Raw genomic sequence first — 16,373 nt, 5'->3', positions numbered from 1 at the left:
TGAAGTACAATCTACATAACCTATGTCTACATTATTTAAATAGTTAAGGTAGAAAGGAAGGAAGTGCCTATCATGTGCTGGGCATTGTACAAAGTTCTTTACAAATATTATTGAATTAAATTCTAATAATAAGCCTGGGAGGTAAGTGCTATTATTGTTGAGGTCTAGAGGTTTAGGGGTGCTGGGACCCCAAAATCACATGTGGGTCCTGTCTGAATTCGACCCAAGCCTTCTTTCAGCCAGAGACAAGGTTTATTGAAGATCAGCCATATTAGCCAGACTATTAAGGAATCTAAACATTTGAGAGCTATTGGCTAGGTTATAAAAATCTGAACCCTTGGCGAGACTCTTAAAGAATCTAAGCATTGGCCAGATTATAAGAATTTGAGCACCTTAATAGAGACAAGATGGACCTTATATGTAGAAAGACTGTGGAAAGGATCTAGGAGTGGCCAAGTAGTTTGGGGTGACTGGAGGAGGGGTCTAAGGAGGATCTGGATGGGAGTGACCAGTAAGCTGGGGGACCTGTATGCCAGGGACCTGGTCCATGTGGCCAAGGGAGTATGGAGTCCAGCTATGGAGTCCAGGATTAAGGGTGGGAAGTGGCCAGGGGCAATCGGGAGGAAACAGAACTGAATTGGGAGATTGGGTGTAGCCTCAATGAAAAGTCAGTTGATAGGAACATAGCCTCAGATAAAAAAGTCAGAGATTTAGCCAGGTGGGAAAGTCCAGGGGCTTTTCCTTTTAGGGGTTCAGATCCCATCCCCATCATTATGATCCTCATTTTACAGTTGAGGAAATTGAGGCAGACAGAGGTTAAGTGACTTGCCCAGGGTCAAACAGCTAGGTATAAAAGATGGGTATAAAAGATTCTGGTTTGTGGAACTGCTAAATTCAATCCCAGGTATCCCAGGGAAGCTGTGGTGGCAGGTAAAGTTGTCACACTGTCAAAAGTTCAAAGAAAGGTTTCAAATGAGAATATTCATTTATACAATACAGAAAAAGAAATTCCTCCCATGCAAAATTCTCTAGATATCAGATGACAAAGAGTAGCAGCACCCTTCAGATTTTTTGACACCTTTTCTGACTGTATAAAAAGTCAATTATAGAGAGCATTGGATGGAGGCATTAGTAGAAGCTTGGCCACTTGTACGTGTTTCACAGTCTGCCTGAGGTTAAAGAGTTACACACATAAACTCCCAAGACCCACTCTAACCTTAACAGTTGTGGCCTGTCATAAGGCCCTGAGTTTAATTCCCAGCTGTTACTTAGGTCTAACCTCTACCAGCCTCATTTTCCTCATCTATACAAAGGAGAAGATTGGACTAGATTTACCTCTGAAGTCTCTTCTAATCTAGTCTAAATCTACAATATTAAAGCTTAACTAGGAGTTAAAGTGTTATCCTACCTGAAATGGGGTTGCGAAGTGGAGGGAGATACATAAGAGGCAAAGCAGTCCTTCAGAATCTTCTCAGTTTTATAAGAATCCAAGTTCATCCCCCCCCCAATCATTTTGGATGGGAAGACAGCCCACATCAAATCTATCTAACTGGATTTAAATCATATTTCTATGATCCTACTTAGAATTGCTATTGCTATGTCTATAAAGAAAATAATAATAAAATAAAGCCTTTCTGCCCTCTCATGTCCAGCAAAATAAATGGAGTTGGAGTTTATCATTGAGAAACAGACTATAAAATACCCGCTGATCATTATCATGTTTCCTCTCCATTGTAGCCCTCTGTTCTCTAGTCTAAATAGCAACAATTTCTTTAGGAATGGGGGGCAAGAATAGGGACAGGAGTCTCCCTCACTTAATCATGGTTTGAGTTCAGATGGCTCTGAGTAAGTGTAAATTGCAATTGTTTCTCCTATTGTCCAGAAACCCTGAGGGTCTTTTCCCAGATGGATTTTTTTTTCTTGATTTTTTTCCCCTTATCTTGACTAGGTAAAAGAGGCCATTCTTTGACTCATTTCCTACCTAGCCTTAATCACTGTGTGGGCCTTGCCTCAGACAAACTGAGACCTGGGAAAGACCTTAGCTTAAAAAGGCCAAGGTCTCCCATAAAATCCGGGGCCATCTCCTGTCATCCAGATTTGCAGCTTGCCTTCCTGATGTCCTGGTGGTCCTCTTTAAGAACCAAGGACAAATAACAACAAACATCAAACAGCCTACGAGGGAGGGAGATGGGGTGGGGCACAACAAGCATTTTTAAAGTTCCTGCATTGTGTTAAGCACTTTACAAAAATCTCATTTGTTCCTCACAATTTTGGTGAGGGAGGTGCTATTCTTTTACAATTTAGGAAACTGAGGCAGACGACGTTTTAGTGACTTGCCCCGGGTCCTGCAGGTATAAGTGTCAGAGGCTGGATTAAGAGCTCAATTCTTCCTGACTCCTGGCCATGGGCTCTATTCACTGGGTTACCTAGCGGCCTCAGGACTCATACAGCTGTGCATTCCAAGCCCTTAGTTTGCCCTGCTCTGGATCTCCTCTAGCTTATTTATATCCTTCCTTAAACGTGCTGGCCAGAACTCAATGCAGTACTCTGGACGTGGGGTCTGACCACAGTACACAAGGCGCACCACCTACCTAGTCTTGGCCACTTTGACTCACAATGCAAGTGAAGATCATGAAAACTTGTAGCCTCAGATCTTTTTTGGTGAAACTGCCATTATCGGTATATTTGAGTTTTCAAACATAAAGACTTTTCATTTATTTATCTCTATTAAATTGCATCTTATTAAACTGACCTGGCTCATACAGTTGGTCAAGCGCTTTTTAGACCTTTCCTGTTGCAGTTTTGTTTCATCTCCAGACAAACTGCTGCAAACAGGCTGAACTGGGTAGTGAGATCGACGTGGATTTGACTCTCATCTTCAAAATCACTCGTGTGACCCTAAGCAAGTCACTTAACCCGTCTCTGTTTTTCCTATCTGCAAAATGAGGCAGCTACTTGGCCACGACCCCTAGCAGCCAATCATAAGCTGATTATTAACCGCCAGACCCGCCTTTATCGTCGATAAAACCGCGGGGCCCTCCGAGCACAGTCCCTCCCCCTTAGGGAATTTGCACTGGCAACCTCTTTGCGAGAAGGCCCAGAGCCAGTTAAAGCTGGGCTCTTTGCGTGGGGCCGTTCGGCGCATTCCGCATCCTCTCCTCCCACTCGTCGCGCGCTCTGCGGCAGCAGCCCGGGAGCTCGCGCACTAGGCAGCACGAGACCCGCTGAGCCGCAGCCTGGGAGCTCGCGCACCAGGTAGCAGGGACCACCCTCTCGTCAGGCGTTCAGCAGCAGCCCGGGAGCTCACGCGCCAGGCAGCATGAGCCGCTCCGCTCCTTCTACTCGTCAGAGCCTCAGCGGAAGGAACGCTCGGTAAAAGGGTAGTTACCTCGCGAGAGTCGGCGTGGGCGCGCGGGGGGGGGGGTGAACTGAGCAGGCGCTATGGCTGCGGCGGCGGCAGCGACGGTTGGGAACGGAGCCGTCACCCCAGCGACCGGCGGCCCCTTGGCCGGCTCCTATCGGCCCTTTGAGCCGCAGGCGCTGGGGCTGAGCCCCAACTGGCGCCTGACGAGCTTCTCGGACATGAAGGGATGAGGCTGCAAGGTCCCCCAGGAGGCGCTGCTCACGCTCCTGGCGGGACTGACGCGGCCGGAGGAGCGGGCCCCGCGGGCCCCCGGCCTAGGCCTCGGCTTCGGGGACAGTGCGGCGGACGAGGCCGCGGGGCCGGCCGCCCAGGAGCCCGCAGACCCCGGGCCCTTCCTTCCGGCCGCGCTGGGCGCCAGCCCCGCCCCCCCTACCCTGGGCATCGGCATGGACTCGTGCGTGATCCCTCTGAGACACGGCGGGCTCTCGCTCGTGCAGACCACCGACTTTTTCTACCCTCTGGTGGAGGACCCCTACATGATGGGGCGGATCGCCTGTGCCAACGTGCTGAGTGATCTTTATGCCATGGGCATTACCGAATGTGATAATATGCTGATGTTACTCAGTGTCAGCCAGAAGATGAATGAGGAGGAGAAAGAAAAAATTATGCCTCTTATGATCAAAGGCTTTAGGGATGCGGCTGAGGAAGGAGGAACGTCAGTGACAGGGGGGCAGACGGTGATAAACCCCTGGATCATAATTGGAGGGGTTGCTACTGTGGTCTGTCAACCTAACGAGTTCATCATGCCAGATAGTGCTGTTCCTGGCGATGTGCTGGTGTTAACCAAACCTTTGGGCACTCAGGTGGCGGTCAATGCCCACCAGTGGCTGGATAATCCGGAGAGGTGGAATAAGATAAAGTTGGTGGTAACCAGAGAAGATGTAGAATTGGCCTATCAGGAAGCTATGTTTAGTATGGCCATGCTGAATAGAACTGCAGCTGGATTGATGCACACTTTTAATGCACATGCTGCCACTGATGTCACTGGCTTTGGAATCTTGGGACATGCCCAGAACCTTGCAAGGCAACAAAGAAGTCAAGTATCCTTTGTCATTCATAATCTCCCAATCATCGCTAAAATGGCTGCTATTAGTAAGGCCAGTGGGCGTTTTGGGCTTCTCCAGGGAACATCTGCAGAAACCTCTGGGGGTTTACTGATTTGTTTGCCCCGAGAGCATGCAGCTCGCTTCTGTGCTGAAATTAAGTCTCCGAAATATGGAGAGGGTCACCAAGCATGGATTATTGGCATTGTGGAAAAAGGAAACCAGACAGCCCGCATTATCGACAAACCAGGGATTATTGAAGTTACACCACGTGGAGCCACTGTACCTCTTCATCCCAATAATTCCCATGCTAGCCTTGAGCCTGGTTCATGAGATGGCAAAGCAGCATTTATTTGGACCTTATAGACTTTTGGACACAATCATGGATCGTTTTACAGGACTACTTATTGTTTTGGGGAAGGGGAAATTTCCAAAGAAACTTGTTGAATGGTAAAGTTGCCCTCTTGGGTGACTTTATTTAATGAGCCAGTTAAGGAAAACAGCTGCTTTTGTGCTTATTTCCATGTCATAAATTATATTTTAGATGTTTTCTACTCTCTGGATGGATTTGGTCTTCTCTTCTATAGGAGGGAGGCAGAATAATTTTATTTCCCCTTCCAGCAGCAAGATGAAGCTGTTAAAGTTTGAGGCTTTTTCTTGAACTATGTGATTAGAGAGATTGCTTGGTTGATTATATTCATACATAGGAAATTAGATTATTTATTGAAGGTGAAAGACACATTGAAAAGAACTTAAATCATAAGCAAATAAGCCTGGATCAAAAACTTTCAAACTTGTATTGGTAGGATGGTATTATCTGGAATTATTTATTGGATTTTTTTCCCCTGAAGTGTTGGCTCCTCCCCACCCTGGCCAAGAAGTGAGCAGCTTGTCCAAAGGTTGGGAAGTAAATCATCTGAAGCCATTCTGCTAACCTTGCCTAGTCTCTATTTATGATGCTTCTCCCATAAAACCCTATTAAAGGGCTGGAAGAGGCTGAGCAAAACCTCAGAGCCTAGGCCTTGGTGTCTCTAAAATGTATAATCTTAAATTGTCAATTCCTGGTCACTCAACTAATAAAAGTTAATTTTTAGATCTCAGTAAATAAACAATTAAAAAATAAAATCTAGATAAACTATTCTCAGCATTCCTCTTATCTATCAGTGTAGCAACACTGTCAAAAAAAGAAAAGAGGTAGTCTGGCTTGACCTGTTCTTTGATGCCATGCTGGTTTGTTATGATCACTGCAGCCTTTTCTAGATATTCATGAATGATTTATTTTTAATGCATTTTGTTATTTTGATAGGCAACAAAGTTAAACTCTAGCCTATATAGTTCCTTTTGTTTGGGGCACTTCTATTCTGGAAAAAGTTCTAGACATAAGAAACCTGGTTTCAAGTCCTTCCTCTCACAGTAGTTATGTGATCATGGGCAACTCATGTAATCTCTCTGAACTTGTTTCCTCTCACTAACATATACTTCTGTTTACCTCACAGGGTTGTTATGAGGTGCAAATGAAATAATGCATGTAAAGTGCTTTACAAATCTTAAAAGAAATATGTAATTATTTCAGATATCACTGACAGTGGTTATGACAGAGGATATGATTATATCCTGCAAGTCGAGTACCCTGGAAAGTAGTTCATGTGGGCTTATGGGCTTAGTCACTTGAATTTATTCAGTAGTGAGTTCTCAATATATTCTTGCTTATGTTTCTATTATCTGTTACTCACTTTTGTTCTGTCCTTTCCAGTTCAAAGACTAATCCATTTGGAAGAGAAATAAAGAATTGAGTAATTTTGTCAATCAAATGAGATAGTCTGTGTAAAGCACTTTGTAAACCTTAAAGTGCTGTTTTTTATTATTATTATTACTTTTTATCATAGCTTTATCCATTTTAGGCAGTACTACTATCCTGTTTTTTATTCTTTTCTTTTTACCAATATAAGCCAAATACATATTTTTTGTCGTCTTTTTATATTCCTGGCCAGTCTCAGCTTTTTCTGAACTTTAGTGCTTTTTAACACTTTCTGTGCTTTTTGTATTTGCTCTTAATTACCTAATCTTCCTTCACTCTAACACCTTTTAAAAGTCAGTTGGTTAATGAGTTCCTTGTGTATCTACAGGAGACATTTTAAACAAAGCCTCATTTTTCTTCTCAGTGTTGCTTCTTTTCGTATCTTCAGAATTTCATCCTTGAGAGCCTTCTGTCCCTCCTGGACTGATTTCTTTGCAAAATTTTATTCCATGAGATCCTGCTTTCTCTAAACTCTGACATCTGTTTTTCACCTATATCAGAGAGCCTGCTGATTTTAAATAAACTTTAAGATGGAATGGTCACTTCTTTTCTAGGTTGCTATCATTTCTACCTCAGTAGCCAATTTGTCTTTGTTAGTGAGAATCAGCTCTAGAATATAGCTTACCTTGTCACTTCCATTACCTTTTGAAGGATAAAGTCTTAAAGGCAAGCCAGAAAATTATTGGCTATTCTGCTTTGGGCAGAGAAAGTTGTAGATGTCTGGGTAATTGTAATTTGCTATCACTACTGTATCGTTCTTCCTTGTTAGGATTTTTTTAAAGATCTATTTCCCAAGACCTTGTCTATTTGCTCCTTTTTTTATGTGTGAGCCATTGTATACTCCCACAACAATATTCTCTATCTCCTTCAGCTGGTTTTTACTCAAGTGCTTTTTCACCATGCTTCCCCTTCTGAGTCCTGGATTTTCTCACATAAATATATTTTCTTAATTAGCAGTTCTTTTCCATACCACTTTTAATTTTTTATATAAGATACATGTCCTTCCAGAGTAATTTTCTAGACATGGACCCCATCTCAAGTCTCAGTGATATCTGTTAATGTTAAATTTGCTTCCTTGAATTTAGATCTGTAGTATACCTTGTTTATTATCCAAACTATGTGTATTTGTAGACAGAAACTTAAAGCCCTGGGTTTTATTGTAAGTTCTTTTATTGAATTTTGTCTGATTACTGGGCATTTGCTTTCTTTTTTTTCCCTATTTTGTAGCTGTACTCTGTATTATCTAATTTGGTAGTTATAAATAGGCAAGTTTCTTGTTTTCCTTTCAAAACTTTTTTTTTTTAATTAGATAAGTAAGACTCTAGGCAAATAGGTAGGCTCCTATACAAGTGTCTCATGGATTTGCACTTGGCTTTAGGGGGCTTAATGTTTTTAACCAATAATTTGGATTTTTTTTAATCAACTCATGTTAGGTACATTCCATCCTTGGTAGTGTCCATCGTTTCTCTATCTTATGCCATAGTTCAGAAATAAAAAACTTTTTTCTCAAATACCATCTTCTTAACCATCTCTTTGCTTCCCAAATCTCTTCAGAAGCCCTTTCCTATTATCAGCAGTGATTAAAATGTCACCTGTACTGCTGGGGTCCTTATTATTTTGCCCATGCTTTTCTAAGTGCCTTTGGCAATATTATTTGTCCCTGGGTGTATCAACAGAAATTGGTAATAAGTCTTGGCAGGTTCTCTGTCATATCTAGGATACGTGCTTTAGGAATGCAACTGAACTCTATTGTTAGTGTCAGGTTGACAGATTAGTACCTTAGGACCCTTCAGGTGTCACCTACTACCACTACTTGCCTCTTCTTCCTCTGACTTTTAATGATTTCTCTCCTGATGACACCTACAGATTCCTGTCATTATTCCTTTGAGAACAGACTCCTTTTTGCTTTGAGAAGATAGTTCTGTCCTCTACTGAAAGAGGCTTGTTACTTAACAAATGTTAAGTGGTCCTTTTCCCCTGTCTCTTCGTCACATTCTTCTGCCTTCCAGTCTTTTGGTCACCTATGATCATTTTTCTTTTTGTTTTTAGTATTTTAAAAAGTAATTCTTCCTTCTACCTGATAACTTGATAGGACAGGTATTCCTAAAACTCCTTTACCTTTTTTTCAGGCGGGATAGGAATTGATAGTTGCTTATGTTAGCCATGACCCACCAAGAACATGTAAGGTATCTTCTGAGGACTTTAGAATTTAACTCATACCTCGGTATCTACAACAAGGGAAGAGGACTTCAAGTCCTTATGCAGACTTAGGATGTTGAATACAAGCAAACCTTACAGAAAACACAAAGTGTAGAAGACTTGCATCTGAACCCATAATTGGTAAACGCAACTTTCCCCTTCCAGTGGGTCTCAACTTTAACAGAAACTTATCCAGACTTGTAGTACTAACTTAAGGTTGAAGCCTTCCTACAAGAAGAAAGTACTTGGGGTCACTTTGGGGTTGAAATGTCTCCGTCTGGAGAGCCTTACCTTCTGAGGAACCTGTACAACCTTCCGGACTTGTTTGCTATTTTCTTCCTTTCCTTAAGAGTTGACCTTCCCCAACATTCATAGTCCACTTGACTCACAGTACAATTGAAGGGCAAGGTCTTCGTGAATGCAGGGCTCTGTCTTGTGCTTCTTGGCTTTTTTTCAGCATCTTCTCCACTGCATGGTTCTTTAGGAACTATGTTTCTCTGCTGTTGCCACTTCACTCTTGCCCTCTCTGGAGTATAAAGATTGCAGGGCACTTGCACAGATCTGCCGATTTCTCGCCAATAAGTGATCTAAGGCTGTCTTCTGTGTAGTATCCTTTCTGTTCTCTGAGTCTATTGAATAGGTAGTGTGTGAACTTGAAAAAAAAATTTATATTAACCATTTCAATGGTAATTGGTTTTCGTTGTAATCTTACCTGTTTTGTGCATTTTAAGAACATTCTGAGGAGTTCATGGCACACAAAAAAGGGTGAAGAATTATTGCTCTAGAAGCTCTTTCTGTAGCTAAGTCCAAGTGAATAAGCTCCAGTATCAAGGCAGGCCACAAAATCTATTCTCTTCAAATGTGGTTTTAGTGGGCTAGCAAGTATCCAGGTAAATCTGAAGTCATTAATACCATAACAAGGACCTCATCCCTCTTAACCTTGTTACAGGGAACTTAACTTTGACAAGAAGTAAATCTTGTAAAGGAAATTTCAACCTGTCTTTGCCTTACTACCCTTTTTATTCCCATCAAATACCACCCACCCTGTGTACTCAGTTATAATTTTTCATTTTCAAAAAATTACCCTACCTGCAGCCCTAATACTGTGCATTTCTGTGGTGACTTGAGAGGGCTCCAAAGTATTAGTCATCTTACTCATTATAGCAGCTACATTTGTCCTATTCAATATCTTTTCCAGAAATAAATGTTCCCCTAATAATCTATAGCAGTATATAAAGTCCTATCACAATGCTTAGGTATTTCCTAAATCAACAACCCGTTGTGTAAGTGCAGATCTACCAGAACTGGGCAGCCGTGTTAGTTACATTTACTCCTAACCCTTGTCCTTCCAGGCCCGGGACTGCCTTGATGCCTGCAAGAGTTTGAGACATTCAGTCACTGCTGATACAAAAAACTGAGACACAGAGTAGAAAAATTAAAGACTTTTCTCCTGGAAGAGGCCTAACAAATGTAACCTGTATAGGCTCAGAGTCTTCAGTCATGTTAACATACAATTGAAATTCACTGTACACACAGATTTAAATTCCTAAACAATTCCTTTTGTGTTCTTTTGTTGCCATTTCTTTTCAGACTATGAGGCCATTCTCTTAGTTGATTATATTTCTTATATCTAGGCCATTCTACTTCTACTCTTAATATTGGTTTTGAACTTTGAATTTTGCTTTAGGGCCCTCTTTTTCTAGAAAAGTAGTAGTATCTTGTCTTCAATTTAGGAATAGACCTTTTGGTGGCTGCCTTAAAGATTGTGGTTTAGTGGCATCACTGTAGTAAACATTAAATACCTACTGGGCAGCTAGGTGTGAGGCCTGGAGTCAAGAAGATTCTTCCTGAGTTCAAATCTCTGGGCAAATTACTCAACCCGATTTGCCTCAATTTCCTCATCTCTAAAATGAGCTAGAGAAGGAAATGGCAAACCACTTCAGTATCTTTGCCAAGAACTCTCCAAATAGGGTCTCAAAGAGTTGGACAGGGGCAATTAGATGGCACCGTGGATAAAGGTCCAGCCTTGGAGTCAGAAGGACCTGAGTTCAAATTCGGCCTCAGACACTTGACACTTACTAGCTGTGTGACCCTGGGCAAGTCACTTAACCCCACTGCTTAGCACCCCCCCCCCAAAAAAAAGAGTTGGACACAACTGAAAACGACTGAACAAGTACCTACTATGTTCAAGGAGCTATGGGGATGGAGACAAAAGTGAGGTGATCTTTGCCCAAAAGGAGTGTACAAATTTTACTGAAAGGACTTGGCATCTACTCAGATAACTAAATACAAGATAATTTCAGGAGAGAGAAAGCACTAACAATTGTGGGTATTAAGAAAGTATTTGCCTAGGAGATAGCAACTGAGCTGAGCCTTAAACGAAACTAAGGACTCCAATAGGCATAGGTTAGGAATGAGTATATTCTAGGCATCATAGGGGACAGGCATGTTGTTTTTACTTTTCAATTCTCTCTGTCCTTCCTATCCTCTATCCATTGACAAGGCAAGAAAAACAAAAACCATTACAGATATCTATAGTCATATATAACAAATTTCAGCATCAGCAATGTCCAAAAAAAAAAAGAAAAGAAAATATGCTTTAATTTGCACTCAGAGCTCTTTATCTGGAGGTAGATAACATGTTTGTGAATCCTTTGGTGCTATGGTTGGTCATTGTACTGATCAGAATTCCTAAGGCTTTCAAAGTTAATTATATTGTTGCTATTGCATAAATTGTTTTTGGTTTTGCTAATTTCATTTTGCATTAGTTCAAGTCTTCCCAGGTTTTTTTGAAACCATTCCCTTCATAACTTCTTACCGCACAATAGTATTCAGTCACATTCATATACCATAACTTTTTCAACCATTCCTCAGTTGATGGCCATCCCCTCAGTTTCCAATTTTTTGCTGCCACAAAAGAGCTACTATAGCAATATGTTTGTACCCGTTTCCTCTTTGATGTTTTTGGTGGTGAGGGTGGGACAAAGTTTGTAAAGGCATGGAGACATTGAATTTGGGGACCAGCTAGTAGGCTAGTTTAGCTGAAACATAGTGAATGGAAAGAGGAACAATGTGAAATAAATCTGGAGAGATAAATGAGAGGTAAATTGTAGAGGGTTTTAAATGCTAGGTTGAGTATTTTAGGGGCAGCAGGAAGGCACTGGAGATTTTCAAAAGAATGACATGACTAAACTTTTGGAATTTTAATTTGGAAGCTTTGTGAAAAATGAACAAAAGAAGGGAGAGACTAGAAACTGGAAGTTTAGTTAGGACGCTATTGCAATAGTCCAAGTGGGAAGCAAGAAAGGCCTACGTTAGGGTAGTGACCATGTCAGTGGAGAGAAGGGGAGAGAAATGAGAGGTGTTGAGCAGGTAATAGCATAAATGGATATGGGGGCTGGGGTAAAGAAGAGTGTTGAAGTGTCAGCTGATTATGAGGTTGAGAATTAAAGAAGTCTTCAAGCAATGTCTGAATGACTATTTGTCAGGTTTGTAGAGTATCAATCACATTTATGTTCACATATGGTTGGACCTCTAAAGTCCCTTCCACTGCTGAGATTCTTTGATTGAACCTGGGTGATTAGAAGGTAAGAAACAGAAACAGGTAAGTTTGGAGAAGGGGTGAGTTTAGGGGATAAGACAGTGATTTCTGTTTTGGACAGAATGAGCTTGAGTTGCTAATGAAACCTCAAGGTTGGTTGGTGTTATGGGACTGGAGAATAAGAGAATGATTAGGACTGGATTTGTAGAGCTGGAAGCCATTTGCATAAAGATAACTGAGCCTGTGGGAGCTGATGAGAGAATTAAGAGAATGTAGAGATAGAACAGATCAGGACAGGGCCTTAAAGGCCTCCCATTCTTGATCAAAGGGAAATGGATGGTGATCCAGCAAAGGAGACTGAGAAGGGATATTCAAGTAGGATGAGGACCAAGAAAGAGAGGTCTCACAGAAGCCAGGGGAAGAGAAAATCCAGGAGCTGTGGATAGTCTACAGTGCCAAAATTAACAGGCAAAATTCAATGAGGACTGAGAAAAGGCCATTGAATTTAAGTTATGATCATTAGCACCTTGGAGAGAACAATTTTAGTTAAGTAGTAGGGTTAGAAACATACAAGACGTTGAGGAATAGAAGATGAAGAGTTGGAATCAATAAATATAGACTACTCTTTCTAGGAACTGAATGTGAAAGGAAAAAGTGAAACATCATAGCTTGGGAGGATGAAGGTCAAATGAAAAATTTTTTGATAGATGGGGATGATCTGATTATATTTATAGGCAGCAAATAAGACAATAAAGAGAGAGTTAAGATGAGACAAAGAGAAGGAATAATATAGGGGACAAACTCCTGGATGAGAGGAGAGAATGAGATCAAGGATCGAAGTGAATGGAGCAAGGGAAAAGAAAATGGAGACTAGCTGTGTTACCCTGGGCAAGTCATTTAACCTTGATTGCCTCACCAAAAAAAAAAAGAAAATGGAGAGCAAAATAAAGGAATTTTGAGGTATGGAGTAGGGAAAAAGAAGGAGCTCACTATGGGTAGTCTTGGTTCTTGGTAAAGCAGAAAGAGAAGTTCTTTGCTGAGAGGGAAGGGGATAGGACATAATGTAAAGGGCTTGAGGAAAGAAGAGAATGTTTGAAATAGCCATCTTTGACAGCATGCTATATGGTCCATTGGGAGAATAGAAGAATTGCTATGAAGCATCAAGGGCTCAGTTAAAAATAGATAAAACTATATGATAAGGTTATATAATTTTTCATGGAGCATAGAAATGGTAGGGAAGTCATATTGTGGAGGTAATGCAGATTTGGAATTTGAGAGTGACTGGAGACAGGACAAAGGTGAAAGGAATTGAAAAGCATATATTAGTGCAGGGGTGGAGAACCTTTGGCCTCAAGGTCACACATGGCCCTTTAGGTCTTCAGGTGAGGCCCTTTGACTGAATCCAAACTTCACAGAACAAATCGCCTTAATAAAAGGATTTGTTCTGTAAAACTTGGACTCAGTGAAAGGGCCACACTTGAGGACTTAGCCCCATGTGGCTTCAAGGCCACAGGTTCCCTACCCCTGTGTTAGTGTATAATTGAACTAGTTAACAATAGGATTAATGCTGAAGGGAGGAAAATGAGGCCAAAGTACAAGGTAATGAATGGGGAGAGCACTGAGAAGTGGAGGGACTGAAGTTCTCAGTGGAGATAGGAAGAATAAGTCAAAAGAAAAGATGGAAAGATAGATTACAATCAGAGAAAGGAATTTCTGAGTTCTAGGTCATAGCAGAATTATGAGTGATGGTGAAATCCAAGTTGTGATCATCTTTATATGTGGCTGAGGTGGAATAAAGATATAGATTATGAGGATTGAATTTTTTAAATGTACCAGTGGCAGGTTTAAAAAAAAAATATTACCACTTTGAAGTATAGTTCGAGATCTAGTACAGCTAGACTGCCTTCCTTCTGGGAGTTGAATTTGATGGACTTGGAGGCCAGGGCATTTCAGTAGACAATGACATATATATTGATCAGCCTCCAGGTCATTAGCCTTTCTTTCTCAAGGAGTTCAGTACCTGGGCACTACAATTCCTATTCTCATAGTCAAGGACTTCAACACATATGTGTGTGTGTGTGTGTGTGTGTGTGTGTGTGTGTGTGTGTGTGTGATTATTTACTCAAATGCCCTGTTGTGGGGCAGTTAGGTGATGCAGTGGATAGAACACTGGCCTTGGAGTCAAGAAGACCTGAGTTCAAATCCAGCCTCAGACACATAACACTCACTAGTTGTGTGACTCTGGGCAAGTCACTTAACCCCAGTTGCCTCACCAAAAAACAAAAAAGCCTCAAGAAGAAATCAAATGCCCTGTTGCTCTAAGTCTCAAGATCTGTAGTGAATTCAAATCTTCTTTGATGAAATCATTGATGCAAATCTGTCACTCACAGAGTTTCTGGGAAAACTGAGAGGTTAAGTGCCCATGATCACACAGCTAGTATAAATAAATAATGAACAAATACTTAATAAATGTTTGTTGATTGATGATATATATCAGAGGTAGGATTTGAACTCATGTTTTCCTGACATCAAGGCCAGTCTTCTATCAACTCTACCATGTTTTTCCTAATAAAATGGTTAATCTGGATTGAAGATACCAAGGTCATCCACTGCATCCTGGACCATTACCAGTCATCTCAATTTTTATCCTGCCACTTCTGGGACTTCTGTAACTGAAAGAGAGAGTGAAACTGATGACTTTTCTGCCTCACTTAAATCCAATTCATGTGCAAGTCAAGACATCAAAGGACAAACAACAACAACAGGGAAGCTAGTTCATTTCAGGATGAGTTTTGAATTCCCAAAGCCTTTGGCACATAGTCAAGATAGCTAGAAACAAACTCTTGTGAAGATAGTTACAAATGAGTAGATTAGAATGAAAGCTTTCCAACTACTGAATGGAACATGAAACGCTATAGTGAAGGGAACGTCCATTACTGTCCCTTCTCCCCTCCCCAAATACGTATGGATTGAAGGGTGATCCAAGACAGGTTGGGATGGATGTGTGGATATAATAAAATTTAAATGTGGGTTTGGAAATAATCATTTAAAAAAAAGGATAATATTAGGGTGGTTTATAGACTCAGTAATGTTAATGTATCCTAGGTGGAAAGAGAAATGACCCTTCTCTTCCCACGGGAGGATGTTATCTTTATTATTATTACTATATGTTTAAATCCTTTGTGGAATCATAGAAAGCCACTCACCTGCGGAGGAAAAGGCACCTAGTATGAATTAAGCTGGGAAAAGAGCTGAAGCTGATGATCAGTCCTGGGTAAGCTATGAACATTCATTAGGCCAGGGTGTGACCCTCATTTCTCTTCTGGGAATGGATACCTCTAATTATCTGATATGTTTGATAAGAGAAACTGGGATGGAGAGCCAACTGGAGGCTAGATTTTTAAGATAAGGAGAAAAAGTTAGTTAACTCTTAAGTGCTCAGGAAAGTTTTGTGATCATAATATGTATATGCGTATACTGGAAACATTGGAGATAACCTCAGGGGCACTATCATTAAGAGGAACTAGGAAAGGCTTCTTGCAAAAGATGGGATTTTAGATAAGAACCGGGGCAGCTATGTGCAAACTCTGCAATCAGGAGGACGTAAATTCAAATCAGACTTTAGACACTTGATACTTACTAGCTGTGTGACCCTGGGTAAGTCACTTAATCCTGATTTCCTCAAAAAAGAAGAAGGAGATGGAGGAGAGGAGAGCCTCCAAGCATTGATGGCAGCCAGGAAAAATGCATGAATTACAGAATGTCTTGTGTGAGTAGTAAGTAGCAAGGGAGCTGGTGTTACTGGATCTCATCCATTTGATCCTGGGCATAATAGGGAGTTTATTAAATGGGAAGATGGGTAATATGATCAACGTCATGGCTAACCAGGATGCTTTGGGCTGTTGACCTGGAACCTGTGGACCTGAGAACAGGTCTTCCAGGGGCAACATGAATACAGATCTCTAGAAGAAGGGCAAGAAAGTAATAGGGTCATAGAATATTAGATTTAGAGCTGGAGGAGACCTCAGTAGTCATTTACTACAACTTTCTCAGAAGCAACTTATGTAGAAATCCCAGGCTCCCTTAGCAGCCAGATAAGGAAGAGTACATTCTCCGTCAGGTTCTTCAAGAAGAGATAAGAGGGCCAGCTAGGTGGTGCAGTGGATAGAGCACCGGCCCTAGAGTCAGGAGGACTTGAGTTCAAATCTGACCTCAGACACATACCACTTACTAGCTGTGTGACCCTGGGCAAATCACTAAACCCCCAGTGCCCAACAAAAAAAAAAAAAAAAAAAAAGACATAAGAATAGAGATGGGCCAACTCTGCCAGTGAATTTGTAGCTAGATTATAGGGAAAGATTTTCAAGT

General features: G+C 41.3%; 1 protein-coding gene across 1 annotated transcript; it reads left to right on the top strand.

Annotated features, from left to right (window-relative positions):
- Positions 1-3,207: 3,207 nt before the first annotated feature.
- On the top strand, positions 3,208-6,273 carry LOC114048155 (selenide, water dikinase 2-like). The gene has a single exon (XM_027869086.1). It carries the CDS (start codon positions 3,442-3,444, stop codon positions 4,798-4,800), a length of 1,359 nt encoding a protein of 452 aa, XP_027724887.1. The 5' UTR covers positions 3,208-3,441; the 3' UTR covers positions 4,801-6,273.
- Positions 6,274-16,373: the final 10,100 nt, after the last annotated feature.

This window comes from Vombatus ursinus, unplaced genomic scaffold (genome assembly GCF_900497805.2).
Source record: "Vombatus ursinus unplaced genomic scaffold, bare-nosed wombat genome assembly UNPS02014791.1, whole genome shotgun sequence".
In the NCBI taxonomy this organism is placed as follows: domain Eukaryota; kingdom Metazoa; phylum Chordata; class Mammalia; order Diprotodontia; family Vombatidae; genus Vombatus; species Vombatus ursinus.
The sequence above is the reverse complement of the archived record's forward strand: the minus strand, read 5'-3'. Positions and strand labels throughout refer to the sequence as shown.